Here is a 10713-nt window from a genome sequence, read left to right on the forward strand (position 1 = left end):
TTCACTATACTATTTTAGTGCTGGGATTAAGACTGTTTGCATGTGAAATCCTGGTGTCAGTGTGTATCATGCTGTAAAAACCTTATAAGAGACCCATTTATATCAAGTTACTGGAGCTTAAATATTTTCAAGACTGTGGGACTGGGGAAACAACTATTCAAAGATACATGGTATGAACCAATTTATTTTTAGAAGCAGGCCAAATGACTTGCCTTGCCTATGTGTGAAAGGGTTGTGGTATACAGCAATTAATCAGACAGCCGTAACAGTAACACATTTATTGTACCACCCAGCGGAGTACAAACACAAGTATCTTAAGAAAAATAAGAAAACATTAGGCAAGTCCTACTCTACAACACAACTCTTCACCTATGACAAATTCCTCAGTCATTCTGGTCGTCATCCCAGTCTTTCTTCCCACTCGGAGGTTTGGGCCCACCAGCTGGTTTTGCCATGATGATCTAAGTAACAAAAACCCATGTTAAGAGAAGAATCATTTTGTGTTAGAAATTAAACTTCTACCCAAGGAGGACAGGAACTGCAAAGCCCCCATATAAGGGTTCACCTTATATTTGTCAACAGTCTTCATCTCAACAGTGAACAGAACTAGGGATATTGTAACTTTGAGCCATGAACATTCCTAGTGTCATCCATCACACTTCATCCATCAAAGCAAAGAAAGCTTACCCTGGTCCTCTCACCTCCAGAAACAACTAGGGACTTACTCAGCTGACTTCATGTGCTTATGGTAAAAAGTCTCAGGGCTTTACCATCTGCATTTCCTTTTTGTATCCTATATTCATACCACATTACTCTCGAGAATATTTGTTCAAGGGGGTTTCAAGCCCCCCTCCCATATCTAAAACTGCCAAATTTTTAAATTTTTAATTTGAGCCCCCCCCCCCCCCCCCCCCCCCCATCTCATGAGGATGAACAGATACTACAATCAGGAGTACTGTATTATGGAAATCCTGTACTGTCTATCCTCAGGATTTGCCTGTTTCTAGCCCTTCTAGGTCAGGTGGTGAGGTTGTATATAGATGCACCACCATGCCTGTGGCTCTGGTCCTCATGCTTTCAGGGTAAGCTTTCCCACTGAGCCACCTCCCTAGCCTGAAGTCAACTCATTTTTAAGCCAAGGTCTTGTTCTGTAAAGCAGGATGGCTTGGAATTCGGATCCTCCTGGTGCTGGGATTAAAGGAGTGTACTTGCCACTACTTTGTAAAGATTCAATTTTCATTTTCACTCACCTGATCCACTCTAAGTACAGTGACTGCAGCATTAGTGGCCAGTTTAATAGCCCAGTATTTTCCCAAGTAAGTATCTAAAATACTGGCTTCTAACATATCCTTTACAGCAGGGACTTCAGCCTGTCAAAACAAAACTAAGTTAATCTCTTACATGTGAAAGTTTATACTCAACATGAAAAACAAAGCAGTACTTTTATATACCCTCAATCCAAAGCTGTTAATAAAACTAAAATTTCTTTTATCAGAGGAAGTATTAATTACAAGAACTATTTGAAAATCAAACCTCTATTTTGCACCAATTCCCCCCTTTATACACACTGCACTTCTGTTTAAAGTAAAAATTAACAAATACCTCAATATCCAACCCCACATTTTTGTTTCCTTCTTGATGTACTGAATAAAGTTTAGAAATAACTTCATTGGCCTTCACGCCAGAATTTTCTGCTAGTGCCCGTGGAATAGCTTCAAACGCTTCAGCAAACTTCTTAATAGCATACTGTTCAAGTCCAGGACATGTCTAAAAAACAACAACAACAACAACAAAAAAACTGTGTTTGTCAATACCCTTTAAAAAAAAAAAATTGGTCAGAAAGGCAATTTATATAAAAAAAAAAATTATACTTCTCCATATGATGTGATTTGTTTGGCCAGTTCAATTTCTGTAGCTCCACCTCCAGGTACAAGACGCTTATCCTATTTAAAAACAAAACAGAAAAACCACTAAAATGGAGTATTTATTTAGGCACCGTTATGCAAAATTTAAGTATATACTTAGTGAAATCAAATGACTACATCAAACCCATTAATATAGCATTGGCAGTGTTTCAGCAATGGCAGACGGTCCACACTCTGGAATAGCTTTGTTTAGTTTGTACAATTAGTTTTTGAAGGTATTCATTAGCGACTGACAGGTTGTTAAACCAATAGTCTTGATGTTCTCATGTTTGAGTCCACCAACTGTTTTCAAGAAATCACAAATTTCTGAGATTGCAAATACTGACCCTTGTGAGAACTTTGAAAGTATTAACTCCATCATCTACTGCCCGTTCTATATCATCCATCAGATTGTCTGTAGAACCTCGAAGAACTATAGTAGAAATGGCACCATCTTCTTTTTCTGCCAATAAATAATTTGTGGATTAAACGAGAGAAGACAAATCCCTCCCTAATTATATAAAACACATCTTACCATTACTACATACCATGCTTAAAAACAACCACCTGTGTATCTCCAACTTCTGAGAGGTAAACACTGTCACAATGTCCCATTTCTTCTAGGACAGGCGGAGTCTACAAGAAAATCATCCTTGTTGTAAAAATTCAAATGTGTTCCCCTATCTTTTGTTTTCCAAAATACATACCAGTTTTGGAAGAGCTGTGGCACCAACTGTTTTACATAGTCGTCTGAGATCCCACTTTGAGTTCAGTCTTCACAAAGGAAAAATGAAAAATTTGATTTAGTCATAACAACATAAAATGTAGAGAATAAATAGCAAAATAAAATAAACTGGATAAGGTGACATACGCCTTTAATCCCAGCAGCCACAGACCAGCAGATTTCTTTGATTTCAAGGCCAGCCTAGTCTACATAGCCAGCCAAGGCTGTCTCAAAAAGAATACCAGTAAGAAATACTTTCAATCCATTCAAACTGAACATGTCTTTATTGCACTGAATTAGGAAGCCAAGAAGCTGATTACTGACTGTGTGAATGTAACAAACTAGCCAGTAATGCCACATTTGAAGGGCGTGGCATCTAGATATACAAACACTGAGGCCAGTACAAAAGCACAAACTTTTTATCTCAGCACTTGGGAGGAGACACAGGTGGAACTGAATGTACACAGTGAGTTCCAGGTCAGCCAGGGCTACATAGCAAGAATCTGACTCAGACAAATAACATTTACAGCATTATTCTAGAAATTAAGGTGTAGTCTGACCTACTAAACTTCTAACCTAGTATACAGAAAATCTGTGTGACTGCACCATCTGTAAGGAAGAGCAGGGATATTACTGTGTCTATCTGATTTGTTGCTAAGATAGTAAAACATGCCCCAAACGTTTTCATCAGTGAAAAGGCACTTCTTGATTCATACTCTAGCTGATAAGCAACTCATTAAGTTCACATCTTAACCCTTAAGTTATTCCTTTTGCCCAGAATGCTTTCCCCTTGCTCAAGTATCATCTACTCACTGCTCCTTAGACGCCCACTGCTTAAATGTAAAGTTCACTTGTCCCTCCTACATAAATCCTTTTGCTGTTTAATTCCTTCATTTTCCCTGTATCAGCTGTCCTCAGTTCACTGAATACACACAGCACTAAGAACAATGTACAGTACTGTGTACAGGATGCAGCTCTTACCTCACCAGCATGATACTGTACTTGTTAGCGTAATGAAGAGCCATGTCTGCCACTTTGCCACCTGTCACTATGACATTTGCACCAGTGGCTGCAATAGCTTTCACTTGTGCATCCATAAGATTCTCTTCTCCCTTACTAAAGTTCATCAGTTCTTCAGCAGTCTTAATCAGCACTGTTCCCTGAAAAGCAAGCAAAATCTCTCCTTTTAAAACCTTTCATAATTTTGGTGTTCACAGTTTTAAGACAATGTTTTACCCAATAATTTAAATATCTGAGAGAAAACATAAAAATGTTTTACTATGAAGCAAAATATACGTATTTTTAAAAGACCCTCATGTATAAAATTATAAAACGGATAACATTAAGACCTTAAGTTATACTCCTGTGTCTCAAAGCAAATGCATTTGCAATGCAACAGGGACATATTTCTTTCAGAAACGCCAGGCAGATATATCTTTTTTTTTTTTTTTTTCAAATACAATGAGCATCACCAAACCACCTCTCCTCACATTTCCCTTGAAGCATGGACTATACAACCATTCTCCCCTCAATTCTGTAGAACCAACAACTTGAATCTGCCAAGATTATCTGCCACGAAATCTAGCTATGGATGAATCTAAAACATGCAGTTTCAAAGACTGATTTATCATGTTCAAATTGATTAGCATCCTTAAGGGTATTAGAGAATGTCAACATTCACAAAAAGTGCTTTCATGAGCATACAAGATGCTCGGAGTATTAACAAAGAGCTATAATTAAGAATAAAAATATTCCACCACAAAGTATTTGGTAGCTTAAGCAAATATTCATGGTCTGAAGAAACAATTATGTAATCTTCAGTTTGCTTAAGAGTAAACCCCACCCCTCAAATAAACATTAAAGGAAAAAGCAACCCAAACACCCTTTCAAATCACTGACCTTTGTCTCTGTTATCATGCCATCGAATGGACAAGAGTACACGGCTATTTTTGCATCTTTGACAGATGTCACATCGCCTTCAGTTTCCTTCTTAAAAACCATGCCATGTAACACTGAGGATGAACAAACACCAGAGCCCTAAGGAGTCAAACTCAATGTAGTAAGAAACTGGGAAATTTTAGGTTCTTTAAATAACAAAGAAATATTCTATGCCTTTTGTTTTCATCCCAGGTGTGGGGTTATTGGTGGCTGACTGATTTGTTGCTAGCAGAGGCATGGTTTTCCGGGGGATCTGAGGCCCTTTCCTGGCCTCCATTCAACTGTATGCACATGGTACAAATGCAGGCAAAAGACTTGCACATAGATTATGTCTTAAGAGAGCAGAATAGTTGTGAAGCGGGGTCTTAGAATGGGAATGTACCTCCATAGTAAAGCGCTTTCCCAGCACGCCCAAACTCTGGGTCAAATCCCCAGTACTGCAAAACAACACCCCTCTAAGATGTTTGGATAATGGTAATGTATTTCTTCAAACTTACCAGAATCTTACATACTCTGATGTTATCAACATTGAAATTGCCAGAATCAGGAAAAATAGATACTGTCAAGAAAACAAAACATATTTTTTAGACTACAGAGAAGACATTAGATAATGTATTTTGGTTTTTCTGTTGTTACCTACTATTACTTACCACATGCCTGAGCTATAAGCTTGGCCAGAAATGTCTCACTGCCGTACTGCTTACTCATTATGGAGGTTCGAAGCAGAGATGACACTTCATCAACATCTCGAAGGTTTTTTGCAGAACAACATACCAGATCAGGAAGAATCTCATGAGCTTTTTTGCAAGCTATTTCATATCCTGATATTACCTAAACCATGAAGAAAAATAATTGTTTTACTAGACATAATTTTGCCATAACTTAACCTGGTAATCCAACAAATACGAGTATCTTCAACAGAAAATGGCAAGCATTTGTAAGAAGGCATGCAGAGCCAACAGCTTTGGACTACATAGCTCTGATGACAACACAAATGTCAACCCTTATTCTAACACTTACCACTTATAGGACCTTGAGTATTTTAAAATTTCAAACCTCTACCTTCATATGAAATAATGACTAAGAAAGCTTAGCAATAGGAATCTTTTGAGGACACACTCATGTGAAGCATATGGCCAATGCCTAGCAGTGCAAACAACTCAGTGTTAGTAGTAGATTTAAAGTTTATTTTAAAATCATTTACTTGTATATGGTCAATGCACACATCTGGGAGGAGATACAATACACAGGCACACCATATACCTCCATGTACAGTGGCTAGCAGTGCTATCAGGTGCTGTTCTACCTCTGACACATTCCCTTTAGACAGACTCTCAATCTGGTCAGCAGGTTACAGTGATGCGCCTGTCTTCATTCTTCCTACAGTCTGGGGATTACTACATGAGCTCTAGGGATTTGAACACAGGTCCTTGTGTTTGCCCATGAGTGCTGTTACCCATCTAGTCCTGAATTTCAAGCTTTAAGCAAAAACATACAAGTAATCAAATATAATTAGGTGTGAGATGAAGACTTGCCTCTGATACTGACAGGCCAATCCTCAGAAGTTCTTCAGCTAGTTCCAAAAGAGCCCCAGCGAATACCAGCACAAAGTTCGTGCCATCGCCAACCTCCTGTTCTTGCATATGAGAGGCCATCACAATCATCTTTGCAGCAGGATGCTGCACCTATTACAGAACGGTTATCAAGTGAAAAATTCTTATACTAAGAGCAACAGAAAGTCATTCATTTCCTTGATGGCAGGTAAATGCCACCTGACCAGTTCGTTTCAGTTTTACCTATGCTGAACTATGGCTATCAGCACAAAGGGAATAAATCACTTCACAGCACCCTTCTGACAGACATGCATTACACACAGCTCCACAAAAGCACCACATTTATACCCAACTTAGAAAATAAAGTACTTGCAACTGTTAAAACTCAGCAACTTAAGTCTTTAGAAGAAAAGCGAGAAGCTGGTATGGTGACACACCTATCGACTGTCCTCTTCTCATCCACTTGGCAGAGAACTCCAGTGTCATCTCTCAGTCTCACCCTCCCCCATCTCATGTCTGATACACTGTCTTGCCAATTATTCCACATATTGACTCTCTAACGGTTAGAAAGTATTTGCCAGGCCTGTTGGTTCACACCTTTAATTCAAACATTCAGGAGGCAGAGGCAGGAGTGGATCTCTGGAGTTCCAAGCCAGCCTGATCTACAGAGCCAGCCCATGACAGCCAGGAACAGAGACCCTGTCTCAAAAACAAACAAAAGTTTTTAAAAGAAATAAAACAGAGTTTCAGTTTCATTTATATTTCTAAACGTGCTCTTATTAAAAAAAAAAAAATCAAAAGGAACATATAATTTCTTCTTTTTCCCTCTCTTTTTTGAGAGAGAACATAAAACTCAGACTATAGCTGAGGATGACTTTGAACTTCTGATCTTTTTGCCTCCTCTAACTCCTGAGTGCTGGAATCACACTTTTTATACAAGTTACACAGTGGTGAGAATGTAACTCCAGACAAGCAGCTACAAACTGAACTACACCCGAAGCCTGGAAGTATTTTAAAAATCCACAAAATTCTCAAGTTCTTAGGAACCAAGACACATTAATTTTAGGTATTCTTCAATTTAATTTTCAGTAATAGAGACAGAACCTAGGGCTTTGTGCTCACCAGGCAAGTGCTGTATCTCCAGGCTATTTTTAAAAATCAAAGACTAGTTCACCCTCTAAGTCAACACCGCAGCTCTGTTATTCCAACAGTATCCCCATATTTGGAAGGGTTATTTTTATTTGTGTGTATTTGTTTGTGTGTGTGTGTGTGTGTGTGAGAATATACGTGCCTAGAGACTGTCAGAGGGTGGTGGGTCTCTGAGTTGCTGTGAGCTGCCCTATGTGATGTGGGAACTGAAGCACAAGAGCAGTATGCACTCTGAGCTCCGGTCCTCATTTCACTTACCACAAAATACTCCTCCACAAATATTCTATGAAGGTAAATTTTCCTTTAGTATATTCTTTAAGATGTTAAGAGAAATGTGAATTTTTCTCATTTTCTTGAAAACAGATTTACAATCTCTCAGTACTAACCTACAGGGTCTAATAGGGCCAGCAATGGGTGTCTGTCGCATCCTCCATCCCTGCTTTAAGTATCTACTCTACATCCTCTTGGACAACAAAACTTCAGAAAAAAAAAGGAAAATGCCAAATGGTTATGTAACACAAAGCACCAACATTTACCAGCTATTTTTATATTCCTGGAGAACTCTTATTAGAATCAATTTATAGAATAATAAGTATGATCATCAGAGTAACACTCCACAACCCATCCATAAACAAATAATTTAAGAGTTTGAGATGCCAAAATGGTTGTAAACCTAGAAAGGTCACTTACAAATCTTTACAATAAACCTGAGGAATAAACAACCTTTTATCATCTAAATTGAAATAGTTTCACCTAAGTCAGACTCATTGTTTTTTTGATGGCTTTGAAACAAAACTTACTTCTAGCTCTCTTAAAATAGTCGCTGCATCGTTTGTCACAAACAACTTCTCCAGGCGATTGATGACCATTTTATTCATTCCTCAAAAATAGTTGCAAAGAAAAAAAAAATCCATTATTATTCAAACATTTTCCCAAATAACCCAGGGAAGCCCTGGCAAGAGCCACACTGACTTTCAACCCTGCAAACACACTGTCTGTTTTAGATCCACACGACAGCCTCACGGTGTTCCCGACTCAACATCCACATGCTTAGCATGAAACAAGTGCTCAATAAATAACATGCTTAGAAACACATTTGCTTTCATCCTTTATCTCCTTGTGTACCTTTAATTCAACTGGTGGTTAAAGGTAAAGAAGAGTTTCCTTATATTATACTACGTTATTTACTTCAGACTGCTCAGCCTTTCCACAAGAAAGAACTAAACCAATTGTGAGCATGCTAAATTTTCTTATGATCTAATAGGACAACAGTGTCATTTTTAATTTCTCTTTTCCCAGAAAGCTGAATCTCTGACTAAAACTTAGAAGCACATCTGTGCTACCAACCCTACTAACACCTGCAGGACAAGAGGAGGCGGCTGACACAGTCACACCGCGGCTCTCACTGCTTGAATCTGGCCATTACCATTTGGTCCATATGCTGTCCGAGTGGTCTGAGCAAGCTCCTTGCAGGCCTGTATATTTCTATACACAGCCTCTTCTAATCCCGAGAAATGCTGCAAAAGAAAACCAATGCTTAAATATGAGAAGGAAGTTAAGAATTTTCAATCACAGGACGGCTGGTCATTTTTCCTATCTGTGAAACAATGTTATAATTAACAGTTCCTACTTGGCAGATTATTTAGACTCAACCAGCTAATGAACAACTACTCTCTCCGCTGCCTTTACCCAGGGACTGGACACAAGAAAGCAACCTACCATTAAACTATAATCCCAGACTATTAGTACAAGCTTTTAACTTGAAAAAAAATTGGGGGGGGGTATTTAAAATTTGTCTTCACTATAGTCCCCTCAGTTCTGATTTACATGCAGTATTTCTGTATTGAAATGCTAGTCTGTGAGAGAAATCCTTTAAATGTATCATTTCTTCAATCTGAGTAAAAGAGGAAAAGACGGAAACTGGAAGCTATGAACATCCCTCAAAAGGGAAATGGTGTCATTTCCAGAACTTACATTAAAACCTGACACCCATCTAGCATGCCAAGTTATCACTACAGAGGAAAAGCTAGTTCTGTAAACTGTTAAGGACCCTCTATTTCCCCTAAGACCTTTACATTCAATTCGCTTATCGATTTCTACAAGTTGTAGAAATATGGAAGACAAAACAAAGTTATCTGGCAGCTTGAGCATCTCGAGACAAATCGCTCCACAAGCAGCGTGACCGTTTCCAAAATAAATAAATAAATACATAAAAAGCACTCCTGAAACTATGTTCTAAGGGATACCACGATTCGATCTGGGCTGGGGCTTCACTTATCCTGTAGACTACAAAATGGGACAGTCAGAATGGAAAGACAGTTACAGCCTTTGGCTCAGTCTCCTCAATTCAGAAAAGGTAAAGAAAACACAACTTCCAGAGGTGGGTTTTCAGTGATACAGTTGGGATCGGAAGGCTCTGGATGGCCGATGGCTATCTTTTGGAAGGAAGCAACCAAGAGCAGGCCCAAGGGTTACTACGCCGGACTCCTGTCACTTCCATCCTACAAGCCGCGGCCCTACGACAATCGGTTATCAATTCCGACCAAGTTCATTAACTGTATCGCCAGTTCCCGTTAAGGGCGGGGTCCATGGGCTCCATCCCACAGACAGGGGCCTGTAGAGGTGCGTGGGATGCAAACCCGTAGCCTTGTCCTCCTCCCTTCGGCCAAACCCGCTGGGGCAACAACAGAAATGCCCACGAGTTTCAGCGACCGAGCATCCACAGCACAGCTCCCTTTCTAGAACCTTCTTTATCCCGGATCCCGGCGCGGTCGCATGCCTGCAGGCCTTTCGCGGGCGCCACAAGGGCAGACCCGCCCTCCTACCGCACCATCTCCCCACGCCACCTACTTTTGCTCCATCTTTGAGCATCTGGGCAAAGCCCGGGGCCTTGGGGACGTGAAGCGCCATGGCTAGCCCGCAATCAACCGCTCACGCGCTCGCTCCAACACTCGGAGGAAGCAAGGTGCGCCGCGCACAGCCTGCTGGGAACGGGCCTTTGCACCGCCTCACGTTGTCCTACGTCCGGTCGCCCCGCCCCTTCTCCTATCAGCTCATTTGAAGTATCGCGAGAACGAGAGCGAGCGCCTTAGAAGTTTTCAGCAGATAGACTCAGTCTGCCGATCCCCGATCAAATCGAACGATCAGGCCGAGCCCAGAGCGCGCACGCCTGGTTCGTGTCCCTTGTCCTAAGTTAATTAATCAACTGGTCAGGTTTGGCTTGTGCCATTTCTGAGGCGGACGCCCCACTTCTTAATCTTCATTTTCACTTAATCCTGCAGATCCAGCACCGGGACAGGTTAGCCTTTTCTTCTCAAAGCTCACCTGCCCTCGTCCTTGTAAACTACCAATGGCCGTCCTCTGAAGGCTCGAAGGTGATAACTGAAATAATAACGAGGATTGCAGCATGTGGAGTGCACGTGTGTGGCAAATCTAAGCGGTTTGC

At 40.3% G+C, this 10713-nt stretch overlaps 1 protein-coding gene across 1 annotated transcript; it reads right to left on the reverse strand.

The window, feature by feature from the left end:
- Nucleotides 1–263: 263 nt before the first annotated feature.
- Cct8 (chaperonin containing TCP1 subunit 8) lies at nucleotides 264–10323 on the reverse strand. Its single transcript, XM_034514692.1, has 15 exons — nucleotides 10119–10323; nucleotides 8695–8785; nucleotides 8069–8148; nucleotides 6102–6251; nucleotides 5217–5397; nucleotides 5064–5125; nucleotides 4528–4665; nucleotides 3610–3788; nucleotides 2612–2678; nucleotides 2453–2540; nucleotides 2252–2367; nucleotides 1872–1943; nucleotides 1603–1767; nucleotides 1251–1370; nucleotides 264–461 (listed from the first exon to the last, which is right to left on the reverse strand). Exons 1-15 carry the CDS (start codon nucleotides 10176–10178, stop codon nucleotides 384–386), a joined length of 1647 nt encoding a protein of 548 aa, XP_034370583.1. The 5' UTR covers nucleotides 10179–10323; the 3' UTR covers nucleotides 264–383.
- Between the last annotated feature and the right edge of the window lie 390 nt (nucleotides 10324–10713).

Source organism: Arvicanthis niloticus, chromosome 12 (genome assembly GCF_011762505.2).
Source record: "Arvicanthis niloticus isolate mArvNil1 chromosome 12, mArvNil1.pat.X, whole genome shotgun sequence".
Taxonomy (NCBI): Eukaryota; Metazoa; Chordata; class Mammalia; order Rodentia; family Muridae; genus Arvicanthis; species Arvicanthis niloticus.

Coding starts and splice junctions, on each gene's coding strand:
- Cct8 (XM_034514692.1), bottom strand. CDS start 10,178: ATGGCGCTTCACGTCCCCAAGGCCCCGGGCTTTGCCCAGATGCTCAAA. Junction 6,252..8,068: donor CTATTTTAAGAGAGCTAGAA/GTAAGTTTTGTT, acceptor GTTCTGTAATAG/GTGCAGCATCCTGCTGCAAA. Junction 462..1,250: donor CTGTACTTAGAGTGGATCAG/GTGAGTGAAAAT, acceptor TTTGTTACTTAG/ATCATCATGGCAAAACCAGC.